Source organism: Mastigoproctus giganteus, chromosome 3 (assembly GCF_048544385.1).
Source record: "Mastigoproctus giganteus isolate SK-2022 chromosome 3, ASM4854438v1, whole genome shotgun sequence".
Lineage (NCBI taxonomy): Eukaryota > Metazoa > Arthropoda > Arachnida > Uropygi > Thelyphonidae > Mastigoproctus > Mastigoproctus giganteus.
In genome coordinates this window covers 45449308-45464514 of record NC_143577.1, presented here as the reverse complement: position 1 = coordinate 45464514, position 15207 = coordinate 45449308, and the positions used below count along the sequence as shown (strand labels likewise).

At 37.9% G+C, this 15207-nt stretch overlaps 1 protein-coding gene across 1 annotated transcript in view; it reads left to right on the top strand.

Annotated features, from left to right (window-relative positions):
* Positions 1-15207, top strand: part of su(f) (cleavage stimulation factor subunit su(f)) — a 189490-nt gene that overhangs the window by 75323 nt on the left and 98960 nt on the right. The window contains exon 13 of the mRNA XM_090370516.1: positions 12161-12304. Coding sequence (XP_090226642.1) covers positions 12161-12304 — 144 coding nt within the window. The remainder of the gene's footprint in view (positions 1-12160; positions 12305-15207) is intronic.

Here is a 15207-nt window from a genome sequence, read left to right as displayed (position 1 = left end):
TTTTTTGTTTCTAACATTCTCATAAAACGTTTGATGATTTTTTTAACCTGTCTTTTTTATTTACCTGTGCTCATACCGTATTTGGGCTGTTTGGTGAAATATAGTGGGCTCTTTAACTATGCTTGCATTGGATCTCATGCATTTGATTAACAGAGCAAGTTTCAGTTAAAGAAATTGGTATGATAATATTCAGATGGTAGGTGTTAGATGACTCTCAGCAACTAGTGCAATACCACCACTTTGCTTATTGGAGGCTTGAAGTGGTGGGACTCATGTTTAGTTTCCGGAGCAGAGCTCCAGCAAACCCCCTCCCTCTCTTCTATCATGCAGTATGATTCATGTCTTTTTAGGTTATAATAGATATTATGGCGAGATCCAATCTTCCTTACATTTTGAGGGCACAGCTGTAAAACAGTGTTTGCAGGCTGGCTGCTAGATAGTCCACCAGACCAAACCTATTGGTAACTTTCTAGGAGGCTTTCAGATCCGCTGCTGTATAATTTCACTGCCTGTACTCTGCCAGATAGTGATTGGAGGGAGTCTGAGTAGTGTGTGTGCAGGGGGGGGGGCATCATTGAGGCCACATTATGTCAAGGAGCTGAAGTATATTCTTGTGTATGCCATATCCAAAAATTTCATTATTTCATACAGAATGTCCTTTCCACCTTTTCTTACTACTGAATACATCATAAATTTTCAAACTAATTGAACAAACTTATCTACAAAAACATCTAAACCCTCCCAAACACTTCCTCGCTCATTTCACAAATATACATGGTTCCAGTTCCAATCTCAGTGGTGTCCATTTCCAATTAGTCTGCCAAACCCCATGTACTTTTTCTGACAGAATCCCAGTTACGCTTGACGTTATTCTCTGTCAGAGACTTAGTAATTTGGAATCTCCTCTTTTCTATCTTCTCTGGTAAGTTGTAATCATTACTTCATACAGAGTTGTGTGTTTTTATGTGTGCTTTTGTGTGTTTTTGTTGTAAAGAGCACAAGGAGATAAAGTAGAAATTTAGCATGCTGATGGGCTTACAGTGGCAGACAAAAAAACTGCATCACCTTAAAAAAGTAACATCTGTAATGAAACGAATAAGATATTGATTTTGTTGCGAAGATATTGCGAATAAGATATTGATATTGATTTGTCGCAAAGCAAAGATATTTCATCATATACCGCTTCTATTGCATCAGACAGTAATTGCAAGGTATTGCATCAGCTGTTTCTATAAATATGGTGTTGGAAGGGTATACACACTTATTAATAACCTGTTTTGCGGAGGTGTAAGCATGGCTCCATATGTTCAGTTGACAATAAGAAAAAAATGTGTAGCTGTTGCTCTGTCCCAGGAAAGGCTTTCTACACGTGCTATCACTGATGAAATAGGATGCCACCAGTCAACAGTATCCCGGGTGCTGAAATTAAAGCGTGAAACCAGTGAAGTGAAGAGAAGATCTGGATCAGGCCGTAAGAAAGTGGATCGCCTTTATAAGATCGATATTTGAAACGGCTATGTCTTTGTAATCATCATACTAGTGCTCCTGATCTAAAACTGAACTTTGAGATGGCCTCTGGTGTTGAAACAAGTGCACAAACTATCCAAAGACGGTTTTCGGAGTGTGGTTTGCATGTCTGTCAGCCCAAGAAGAAGCCTTTGTTGACCCAACAAATGAGGAAGAAGCGACTTGCTTGGGCTAATATGCATGTTTCACGGACAAAAGAGCAATGAGACACCGTCATCTTTTTTGACGAATTGAAATTCAACCTGCATGGCTCGGATTGGTAGCGACATGTCAGAAAATGAAAACCAGAGGCATACCATCCTTACTGCATAACACCGACTGTAAAGTTCCCTGCCAGTTAAATGGTCTGGGGATGCATAACAAGCAAAGGGGTAGGCCAAATTAAGTTTATTAATGGAACGGTGAATGCAGAAACCTACACTGCAATCTTGGAAGAGTGCTTGAAACCCATTATTAGGGATCAACATACAGACGTCCAAAACTGCATTTTTCAACAGGACTCAGCACCTTGCCACACAGCAAAATTAAGTTTTATGCTATTTAGATTTAATGATGAGTTTGTCTTCTTGTCTCCTAAGGCTTAAAACATACTTACATCAACGTTTTCTCTTTTTTTCTCCCTTAAGGTGCAGTCATACCTCAGAAATGCTGGCATTACAGTATTGGTCTCGCCCGGCAACAGTACAGATTTGAACCCTATTGAAAATTGCTGGTACTTAATGTCATCTAAAATTGCTCAGAAGAAGCCAACAAGTAAGATTCAGCAGCAGGAGAGCATTGTAAGGGTGTGGTACCACCAAAATTGGGCAACCATATATCCAGAAGTTGATTAACTCTATGCCAGATTGTTGCAAGGCTGTAATTGCAGCTCAAGGAGGAACAACAAAATAGTGAGGACTTATTTTGCTGATCTACAGTACATAATACTATCATGTTAACTTGTCATTTCAGTTTGTACCCGCTAAATGCAATAAAATGTATGTTTGGTTGTCATGATTGCCATTTGCATGATTTCTCATATTTCCATGAATTATGCATTTTATCCTTTGGGAAGATATTTATGGCAATTAGGTATATCAGGTAGAGTCTTTATTAGATTTCATTCACAAAGATATATATCACATCTAACATGCATTTCGAACATTTCTGCAACCCACAATGCAACACAAAATATTATTTGAAAAATTCATGAGTTTTTATGCAGTTTTTATATGAGCGCTTGAAGAACAGGGTTGATGGCCTCAAATGAACTGAAATGAGAGCCCCATCAAGCACTCGATTGCCCAGCTCAATGCTACAGCCTGTGTTCGAGCAACAGGTAACACAACAGCATCCTCAACAGCAGAGATCTCTGAACCCACCTGAGCTAGTCATTGTCAGGGAAATGGGAAATATTGTGTAAAAAGGATAGGTGGAATAGGTAGCAAGACTTGTGGATTTATTGGATGTTTGTTTCCTACTAGCATGTTAGAGAGGAAACAAGAGAAAGCAATACTCTTGATATGATTATCAGCAGTGACACATCATGCATTAAGAATTTGCAGATAAAAGACCCACTAGGTACTAGTGATTACAGTGTGTGGGATTTACTTAAAATGTGTAGAGGCTGCCGTAGCCGAGTGGTCAGGTGTGCGGGTGCATAAGTACACATGCCTTGAGTGACCCGGGTTCAAGCCCATGACTGCTGAATATGGTGTTGTTTCTTGTATTCTCTCTACCTTGTGAACTCCTCTGGTCCTTGAGGTTGTCGGAGACATTCTCTCAGATATGCCAGACAAGCTGTACTTGCTACCCGGGAGTCTAAAATGCTTATGGAACTGATATTCGAGTGACATTCAAGTCAAGTGGACTCAATTTCAGCGAAGTCCGGACGGTCAGTGACACCCAAATCCTCTTCTTACACCTTCACGATGGTGGGGCTGTTAGTAATCCTGGGTATAACCTCCATGCACAAGCACACTGTGGGTGACTACCCGGATGTGAACCAATGTAAGCAGGGGTCGAGGTGTGGTGCTCACACCACATGAAGGAATGCTCCCTCAGTGTTACCAGGCAATACCAGGTGGTAGATGACTCTTATCAACCGGTGCAATACCACCACTTTGCTTATGTAAGCAGGGGTCAAGGTGTGGTGCTCACACCACATGAAGGAATGCTGTGCCTCAGTGTTACCAGGCAATACTAGGTGGTAGATGACTCTCATCAACCGGTACAATACCACCACTTTGCTTATTGGAGGCTTCAAGTGGTGGAACCCATGTTTATCTCCAGAGCTAAGTTCCAGTCAACCCTTCCCCATCTCTTCCATCATGCAATACGACTGATGACTTTTGAGGTTATGATGAACATCATGGCAAGATCCAATCTTCCTTACATTTCGAGGGTACAGCTCTAAAACGGTGTTCGCAGGCCGGCTGCTAGTTAGTACACCGGGCCGAACCTATTGGTAACTCTATAGGAGGCTTCCAGATCAGCTAGTGTATAATCTTGCTACCTCTACTCTCCCAGATAGTGACTGGAGGGAGTCCGAGTAGCGTGTATGCGGGGGGCATTGTTGAGGCCACGTTATGTCAAGGATCTGGGTATATTCTTACCATGTGTACACCATATCCAAAAAGTTCATTACTTCATACAGCCCCCCACTTTTTCTTACTATTGAATACACCATGAATTGTCAAACTAATAGAGTAAGCTTATCTGCAAAAAGATCTAAACCTCCCAAACACTTCCTAGTTCATTTCACAAATATATGTGGTCTCAGTTCTAATCTCAACAATGTCCATTTCCACTTTCAGTCTGCCAAGCCCATGTACTTTTTCTGACAGAATCTCAGTTATCGGTTGATTCAACTACTGCTCATCTCAGTTGCTCAAATTATTCGCTGTATGATTTCTTTTGCCTCAAAGGTGGTACTTGTGCATATGTCCGTTCCGATACTCCCTGTCAGAGACTTGGTAATTTGGGATCTCCTCTCTTCGATCTTCTGTATCTTAAAATCTCTCTACCTCATTGTGTTAAATTCATCTGTTGTCTCTACTGTTCTCCCAACTCCACTAATCACTTGGAGCTCTTTGACTTCCTCTCTTTGCAACTTGACTTTCTCCAGTCCAACTTTCCTAACAGTGAGGTAATTTTCCTTGGTGATTTTAATGTTCACAACTCAAACTGGCTTCCGTTTTCTAGTCACACCGACCCAGCTGGTCGGGATGCTAAGGCTTTTGCAATTGCTAATGACCTTGCACAGATTGTTCATTCACCTACAAGAATACCAGAAAATCCTAACCATACAGCCAACACGCTTGATCTTTTTCTCACAAACAACCCTTCTAAGTAGACGGTCGAGTTGAGTGGTCCTTTAGGCACCTCAGATCACAACTTGGTGATTGTCTCTTCTCCAATGGAGCCTTTATCTCATGGCTATTCCCAACCTCGTATTGTTTGGCATTACAAGAATGCAAAATGGGATGACCTGCGAGATTTCTTTTCTTCTTTTCCTTGGTCGGATTACTGTTTCAAAACTTCTGATGTCAATGTTTGCTCAGATCGTGTCAGTGAAATTATTCTTGTAGGAATGGAATCCTTTATTCCACATTCCACTTTAAAATCTCGTCCTTTATCTAAACCTTGGTTTTCCAATAAATGTGTAGGGCTAGCCGAGTGGGTAAAGTTCCTGGGTATAACCTCCATGCACCAACAACCTCCGAGCGCACCTTCGGATGCGCCAACAACTACCAAATCAAAAAAAAAAAAAAAAAAAAAAAACCAATAAATGTGCTAAGGCCATTCAGGAGAAGAATGTTACATATCATAATTGGCTTGTTTCCAATTCTTCAGTTTCATTTTCTGCCTACACCAAAGCTCACAACAATTGTAAAGCAGTTATTAATCAGTCCAAACTAGATTTTGAACAGGTTAAGAGTAGACTTGCTTCTTGCCCTAATGGTAGCCGAGCATTATGGTTTCTTGCCAAAGCTATTGGCTGCAACTTTTGTCCGTCTCTGCTCCCAACTCTGTCAAAACCAGATGGTTCTGTTGTCACTTCAGCCAAGGAAAATGGGAAATATTATATAAATCCATACTGGCAATTGTGATCAACGATTGCCAGTATGGATTCTGTCTGTGTCGATCTACTGGTGATATTCTGGCTTATGTTACTCATTTATGGACAAATTCAGTGGAAAAGTTTGGTGACACACAAGCAGTTGCTCTTGACATCTTAAAGGCTTTCGATTGTGTCTGCCATAAAAGTCTTCTAAACAAGCTTCCATCTTATGGTTTGCAAACTGATGTTTGTAATTAGTTATCCAGTTTTCTCTCTGATCGCTCACTGAGGGTGATGGTAGATGGCTCTCCGTCTTCTAACTTCTCCACTAGTGCTGGTGTTCTCCAAGGTTCAGTTCTTTCCCCCACTTTTTTCCTCTTGTATTTTAATGATCTTCTTCCATTGACTGGAAATCCTATCCATAGTTTTGCCAATGATAACACATTGCATTTCACTTTCCATTTTGAGAAACCTTTCCCTGCTCAATCAGCTTCAACTTTCCGAATATCCGCCACCAATTCCTTAAATGCTGATCTCCATGTAATTCTCCAGTGGGGCAAAGACAACTTAGTTGATTTCAATCCTTCTAAAACTCAGTTTTGTCTTATATCTCGCAAAAAGGATTCTTCTGCTCCTATGCTTATCTTTGGTGATACTCTGATTTCCAGGCAAAATGATATATCTCTTTTGGGGATTACCCTGACTTCTAATCTCTCTTGGCACAAGCACATTACAAATATTGCTTCCTCTGCATCTAAAAAACTTGGTTTTCTGTTTGGAAGAAAAGTAAGGCACCTCAGATCACAACTTGGTGATTGTCTCTTTTCCAATGGAGCCTTTATCTCATGGCTATTCCCAACCTCGTTACAACCAGGTACTTTTCTTCCAAACAGCTGTTCACTCTGTACAAATCGCAAATCTGCCCTACCATGGAATATTGTTCCCACCTCTTGGGTGGTGCCCGGAAAACCTCTCTCAGGCTTCTAGATTCCATTCAGAAGAGGGCAGTTAGGTTAATTAATGTAACTCCTCCCTACAGCATCTCTCCACTCGCTGTCCCATAGACATACTGTTTCTGCTACATGCCTTTTCTATGGATACTTTCATGGGCACTGTTTTTCTGGATTGGTTTCTATAATTCCCACTCTCTCTCTTTCAAAACAGTCTGAACACATGCCTCCAACCAGCCAACAGCTATTTACTGTCCAACTTCAAACTCAGAACCAACTTTTCATCTTCTTCATTTATTCATTCAACTGCCGTTTTCTGGAACAACCTTCCTGAAAATTACATCTACAGAAGTTCAAGTCTAATGTCAACAAATATCTTTTGTCTTCTCAACCTCCAACCGAAGCATGGTACTAAGTACTATAGGTTCTAATACCTCTCGTGTTTGGGGTTTTCATGAAAAAAAAAAAAAAAAAAAAAAAGAACAACATTTATTTAATTATTTATTTATTCATGTAACTACTGTTAAAGGCAAAGGAAAGGGTTTTCGTGAAGGTAACTACATCAGTCTCAGACAGGTTTTAAATTCTTCAGTGGGATCAATTGATGAAGTTACCAACAGCAAATTCTAAATGGGAAGCATTCAGGAATGTTATCGTAGAACTTTACTAGTCTTTTTATACCAACAAAGAGATACATTTTTCAAGACCTAAGTGGATGTCAGATGAACTGGCGAGATGCATGGCAGCAAATAAAAATGCAAGGGATGCATATAAATTATCAGGTGGTACAGGTGCCTACAGTAGATATAAACTACTCTGCAGTCAAGTCACAAAGGAGGTTAGGCAAGCTAAGGTGGATTATGAGAAGTCTCTAGCAAGGAATACAAAGAAAAGTAGTAAACACTTCTTTAGCTAAGTAAACAGTAGAAGGAAAGGGCTGAATCACATTAGTTCTCTAGATATAAATCGATTAACTGTTGACGATCCTGCTCAGGTTGCTGACAAACTGAATGGGTATTTACTATCAACATTCACACCCAAGGAGTTTTTTAGGGATGGTGATGCCAGAAGTGTATTGAATTTTAACAGGGAGCTAAATGCTTTTGCAATAACTGAGAAGAAAGTGGAAGAGAAACTGTTGAAGCTAAAAGTAAACAAGGCACCTGCAACTGATAGTATCTATACAGTTATATTAAGAGAAGTGTGAAGGTAAGCAGTCCCTTTGCCATAATTATTGGAGAATCCTTGGATTCATGAGGAGGTCCCTGTAGATTGGAGATGTGTAAATGTCTGTCCTATTCACAAGGGGATTGGGATCAAAGGGAGAAGTGAGTAATTACAGACCTGGAACAGAAATCAGCTTGTTAGCTTGACTTCTGTTCAATGGAAAATAATGGAGTCAGTGGTTAAAGAAGTAATGCAGAACCATCTAGACCAGAATGCAGTTATGTTGCAGTCACAGCATGTAACTTTGTTAAGGGCAAGTCGTGTCTGACCAACCTGATTGAACTCTAAGATTCAGTACCAAAGAAAAATTTGAATGCAAAATTATCATATACTTATATTTGAGAAAGCTTTTGATACTGTTACACATGAAAGATTGCTGTACAAATTAGAGCACTGTGGCATTAAGGGCATGTTACTGCTATGTATAAAAGGTTGGTTGAGTGGTGAAAGTTACAAACTATGGCAGAACTGTTTTTGTTAACTTCCCCCGGTTCTTATCTAGTGGAAGCTGGATTTAGCCACAATAATAATTTACTGAAGAACACAAGAAACAGGCTGAACATATCAGAACATGGGGACCTAAGGATCCAATTAAGTAATTTAGCCTGGATACTGTACAGCTTATTGAAAGCCATCAGCCACAACTGTCTCGTTTACAATTAATGCTAATGATTAAAATGGATATATAATGAGCTGTGATTTTTACAAAACTAAAATGACAGTAAAAAACCAGTAATTTTTACATTTTTTTTGTAACTAAAGTCATTGGTAGGTAATCTTGAACTGATTGTTACTTACCTGTGTATTATAATTATTTCATATTTTTTAACAAATAATTAACTATTATTAACAGATTTTTCTTATAATTAAAATGTGTGTATTTTTTGGATGAGGGGGGTCAATGAAGGAAAAATGTGTTTTTTTAAAGGGGTTGACAGATAAAAAAAGGTTAGGAACCCCTGACGCATATACCACAAATAAATATTTGGATATCAAAACTGTCTCTTTAGCTCAGATTTCATATTATTTCATTGTGCATTACTTAATTTGAAGTTTATAATGTAAGTGGAAATGTGAAAGTTTACATTTACCTGTTAGGGACTTTGTAATTAACAAAGTCCCTAATTGAAATGAATTTTTTTTTCTTTATATAAAAAAATAAGTACCTTTATGTATTAGCATTTTATTTTCTTTAGCAAGTCTGGAAAAGTTTTCCAAATTTGATAAAGTGCATCCTTTTTTAGTTGTAAATTGTAAACATTGAAATTGTATTGTCTTAATAGTGTAGAAAGTTTTCTTTTAGCCAGCAAATCATTGATTGCAGGAACAAGTTGCTCTCACAAGTAGTCGAGGCTGACAGTTTGGATAAATTCAAAGGTCAATTAGATAGTTGTGTGAGGAGGAAGCATATAATTTGTGTTTTCTTATCTACTTGTTTTTTTTAATTTTTTTTTTTATTTGCCAGTGCAGCAAAAGCCTGTGGCTTTCTGGCACTATATGGCAAATACTGTTACTATTAATATTCCTTAGTCCATATGAGCCTTTCAGATAATGTTTACTATTGCCTCCATCTTGATTTCATTCCATGGCCTGTACTCTAGTAGGCTATAGGTAGACATGTGGGAAGTGATTTTTTTTTTTGGCTGATGTCATTACACTGAAAGGACAGAATTCATGGGATACCTGGTTCCTGGGCAACCTGATGCTGTCACCCCTCTCACTAGTTGACAAACCCACCACTTGGCAGGTGTATAAGTACACAGCATCACTGCATTCATGAAGACAGTAATTCAGTGTCAATATGGATAAAAGTTGTGAGTTAACCAACTTTGAAAGAGGGGATGATAGTGGGTGCCTGATGCATGGGTCACTCTATCGCAGAGGTGGTACAGAAATGCACTATCCCCATTTAACAGTATCAAGAGTGTATCAGGAATACGCCATTTCCGGAATAACATCTGATCATGGACAGCGCTGTGGGTGGAGAAAGGTGGTGGATGAATGTGGCTGTCGACATCTGTTTCACATTGTTTCAGCCAACCAGAGAGCGATAGTAGCACAAATCGCCACCAGCTTCAATGAGGGAGGTGCCAGAAACGTCTCCACCAAGACCATCAGGCGATCATTAGTTTCAGTAGGTTATGGGAGCTGCCGACCCACCAGAGTCCCATTGCTAACACCATGATGCAGGACTCTATGCCTCAACTGGGCAAAAGAACATCAGCACCGGACCTTGGATGATTGGAGATGGGTCTCCTGGTCTGATGAGTCCCGTTTCCGGATATTTTGAGTGGATGGGAGGGTGCATTCTGGCAGAAACTACTATGCTATGCACCTGTCATGTTGACGAGAAACTGTTCAGGTAGGTGGACGGCTGGTAATGGTCTGGGATTGGTTCAACTGGCACATGTTGGGACTTCTGGTATGTCTAGATGCATTTCTGAATGGTCCAGGTTACATGTCCATCCTTGCAGTCCATCTGCATCCCACCCACAGGGCAGTGGATTCTTCCAACAGGACAGTGTGCCTCCCCACAGAGCCGTGACATGGTTTGAAGAGTATTCCGCAGATTTTACCACCATGGAATGGCTTCTCTGTTCACTGGATGTACCCTGGGGAACATCTTTGGGATGCTGTGGAAAGGTACGTTTGAACTTTGGATCCTCCACCCAGGAATTAGACAGAATTATGGACAGCGGTGCAGCAAGCATGGATGGAAATACCCTTGGAATGCTTTCATGAATTAGTGGACTCAATGCCTTGCTGTGTGATTGCCCTTATCTGGGTGAAAGGTGGGCCTACCCATTACTAGGTAGGTACCCCACTATTTCTGTCCACTCAGTGTACTAATAATACTAATCTACAATCTGTAGAGGTCTTTCCCTGAATTCAGGAAAATTTTCATTATGGCTAAAAGTTTGCTTACCTCCCTAGCTGGCACCTCCGTAGCCAGGTGGGAAGGAGCAGCAGTGTGTAGCACACGCTTCTTGATTAGACCGGGGTTCAAGCCCGTCACCGCCAAATACAGGGGATGCGGAAAGGTCAGGGAATGACCACCGCATATCCCAGAGGAATATGGCCTTAGTTGCTAATGCTCCAAAAAACAAACAACAACCTCCCTAGCTGCTTCTTTCAGTATACTGGATAGATTTAGTCATCCTGTGCTTATTTACTTTTAGCCCCAACAATTTTACTTGCACTTTCCTATTAGTTATCTCAGTTCATCCTATTCCTTTTGGAAAGGAATGAACTACATTGGTCCTAGTAACTACTTTGCTTTGGATTCTAAGTCAAAGACTTGTAATCTGCCTTAGCATGCCTATTCCCTTTTGTGACTTGATTGAAAACTAGTTTATACTTACTATGCTTCTGCATCCTCTGATGATAAATAATCATCCTATTTGTTTTTCTTGTTGGTATTAAAAATTTAATAGCTTCTATGATTACTTCCCTGAACATGTTTTTTTAGAATTTGCAGTTGTTAACATCAGTTGATCCCACTGAAAATAATTTAAAAACTATTGTAGTTGCCTTTGCAAAAAACAAAATCTCCTACCTTAACACTTGACATTACACTGTGATCACCTCCAACTAGTAGTTCCCCTAGCAGAAGATTCTTAATGCATGAAGTGTCACAGCTGATAATCAGATCAAGACTGTTGCTTTTTCTTGTTGCCTCTCTAACATGCTGATATAGAAAACAGTAATCTAATCAATTCAGAAATGTTTTGCTAGTGTGTGAGTGACCAATCCACAAGTTCCTATCAGTATCTGGAAAGTTAAAATTCCTCATTGGAAGACATGATTTACTTGCCCACTCTATTTGTGTGTATAATTGTTCATTGTACTCCTCAGTCATTTGACCTCTAATGTACTCCTACTCTTTTTGTTTTCCCACTGCTTTTATCATACCAAACTGACTCAGTGTTACACTGGTGTTCCATGTCAACTGAGTACACTGCTTTAGTTTTATGTGCTTCTTAACCAAGAGCATCCCCCTGTTTGCTCATTCTTTACACATTTTACTTACCATAATAGAATTCTGCATCTTCTTTATCTGTTTTTCTCTTCTTCATTTAATCCTTTCCTTTGTTCATTTTAATAACCTTCCTTCACATTTGTTCCCTGTAAATTACAATCAACAGAAATTCAAGTATAGTATTTTCTCAGCTTTTAGCTCATACATAGTGCTAAAGTGCTGTAGGTTTGCATACCGTTCACATTTATTTTAGCCAGGAAACATTTCAGTATTAAAGAGAATTCAGATCTACTTTGACAATTGTATGTATAGTTTAAGTGGGAAGAAGCGTTCAGTGCTCATTTTTTAATATTTATTGAGTTTATTTCTTTAAATACAGTAATTCTTAATATTTTTATTTCCCAGGCAGTCTATTTATTTATTTCATTATCTTAGGCTTATATTCAGTATATGAAATTTGCCAGACGAGCAGAAGGTATTAAGTCAGCACGTTCTGTATTCAAGAAAGCACGTGAAGATCCGAGATCAAAACATCATGTGTATATTTCTGCTTCACTAATGGAATATTACTGTAGTAAGGTAATATTATTAAAAGTTAAATTAAGATTTTTGTTAAATTAATTTTTTTAATATTGCATATAAATAGTTAATGATAGAGGCATTTGAAATTTCTTTTCTTCGCTCAAGTTTTTATTGTCATTGGATATAACTGGATCTCTGCTCATTATAAATTTGAATTGTCTAAAGGAAATTGGAGACATCAGGGATCTACCACATTATTGGAACTAACACGTTACATATTTCACTCTATAATAACACATATGGTATGGTGATATTTCTGTTGAAAAGTTACTTTCTCACTATAGTTGCTAACACATTTTTTGGTGTGTGTGTGTATGTGTGTTAATAGTGTCTAATAATACCCAGTTGATACCTTAAGTTGCTTTAACTTTCATGACATTTTATTTATTTATTTATTTTTTTTTTACTAATTTTAAAAAAACTGGTTGCACTAATAGAGCTATGGAATGGGTGAATTTATTTATATTTGTTACATTCTGGAGTATTTTAGAAGAGAAAAATGTTTGTATTTTTGTTTAACATATACAATTCAAATTTATTATAGTTAAATCAGATTCCAGATATATTCTCTATGTAAATTTTGTCCTCTCATTACTGTCATCAATAATGCAGTTATAGAAATACAAACAGTAATAATAGGTTATAATTAAATATAACAAATATATTAGAACAAGGTGTTATATGGTTATTGAGTCAGCCTTTTGGTCAATTGATCTCCAATAATTATAGGTGTTCCACATTGATGAGGTCTGGTGAGGAGATGTAGTTTTTCTTGATTATAGCCTTTAAATTATTAAGAGTGTGTACAAAGATGAAAGTTTCAACAAAACTCTTAATATATAATCACAGGGTATAAGAGTTCATTTCATAAGGAAGCATTTTATGGATTAAAATTAATCCATAAGATGCTTCCTTTTGGATTAATTGTAATCCATAAGGAAGCATCTCATAGATAATTAAGGAAAATAAATTAATTATTGTAAATGGTTTGAGATTTAATGAATATCTGAAACATGAAAATCCTTTTTAGTATTTTCTTTCTTGAAATAAATGAAAAATACAAATTTGGGAAAGTAATATCAATTAGATATAGGAATTTCCCCATTGGAATGAATGTGTTCGTGGCATAATTCCCTTTTATTTCAGGAGGAAGGGGATGATAGTGGATCTTGGTCCACTATAGTCCCCTTCCTCCTGAAATTGCAGCCCCTATCATTCACTTTGGCCACTGAAATTTCTTGCTATACTATTCATTTTGTGACATGATCTGTTTGCCATCAACTCCTGCATTGTCATAATTTTTTATGCAACTTGGTTCCTTGGATAGGATCAGGTCAAGGATATTAGAACCCATTTTATTCCATCTCTGATATGTTGGTATAAATGACAGTTGTTGAAGCCACTTCAACAATTGTGTTGCTGGTTACAATTTTCAGTCTGTTAGATTTAAGTTAAAGTCATCCATAATGAGGCACTCACGTTTCCTTAGTGGTTGTTGTTGGAGAAACATCCCATCTGGTGTATTTCTTGTTACGATTTTCCAGTCTGTTAGCGATAAGTTAAAGTCACCCATAATGAAGCAGTTATGTTTTCTTGGCCTATTCAATTGCCTGGAGAGATTTTTATCATATTCCTTACAGTTGTTTGGTCTGTAATAGACTCCCACAATCATCTTTCCTTTATCACTAGTTATCTCACAACCACAGGCTTAGCAGCATCCAGATGGCTTTGTGGGAATGAGTTTTTTTTAAGCTTTCTCCTTTCTCTTGAACATTATATTTGCCATAATGAAATTCTTTCAGTAAAGCTGACTAAGAAATGCATTGGTTGACTTGACCAGAAGCTCAAAATTCGTTGTTTAAAACACTTCTTATATCACTATATGGATAGGTTAAATTTCATATTTATTTACATTTTATTATCTTGATATATATTCCTTATCTACCTAAATAAGTATTCTCCTGTTATTTGTAGTTAGCAGTTATTCTGCCTGTTCTGTTGTTTCTTTCTGTGCTTATGGTATTTTGGAATTGCACACAAGTACTCTTGTGAAAGGTGATATTAGCTTGTATGTTTCCCATGCCTTCTTCATTTATCCCTCCCTCTTCCAATTAGCAGTTTCCCTGAATCTTTAAATCCTCATCTATAACATTAGCAGAGACTCTTAATTAATAGGTGTATTGGCTTTCTGTTATTAAGGTGGGTAGATGTGTATAATTTCATAAAGTCTAGGCTTTTATTTCAAGTGATATTGACAGATTTCAATTTTCAATACAAAAGTGCAGTTCACGGTTAATTGTTGCAGCTGCCTGTTCATAGGACTACATAGGGAAAATTCAAGGTTGAATAATTTTTTTTTTTTGAATTTGTTATATCAGATGTATGATTAATTGACAAGATTCATTAGGAGGAGGTTCAATTTATTGAGAGGCATATTTTTTGGGTACTCTTATTGGATAAATCTTCAGCCGTAGAATAATTTATTTTATTTTTTTGCTTTTCCTTTGCTGCTTTTCTTAATATAATTGGATAGATTTCATCTGCCCCAGGTGACTTTTTTATGTCCATCCTCAACAAATTCTCCTCCACTTGCCTTTCAGTTATCATAAAGTCATTTAGCTCCTTGTTAGAGTTTGATAAACTTCTGGCATCCCCTTCTTTAATGAATTCCTCATGTGTGAATGAAGATGCAAAATACTTATTCAATTAGTCAGCAACCTGAGCAGGGTCATCATCAGTTAATCCATTTACATCAAGTGGCCCAATGTGATTCAACCCCTTTCTTCTATTGTTTATATAACCATAAAAGTCTTTGCTACTTTTCTTTGCATTCTTTGCCAAAGGCTTCTCATAATCTGCCTAACCTCCTTTGTGATTTGATTACAGACTAATTTGTACAA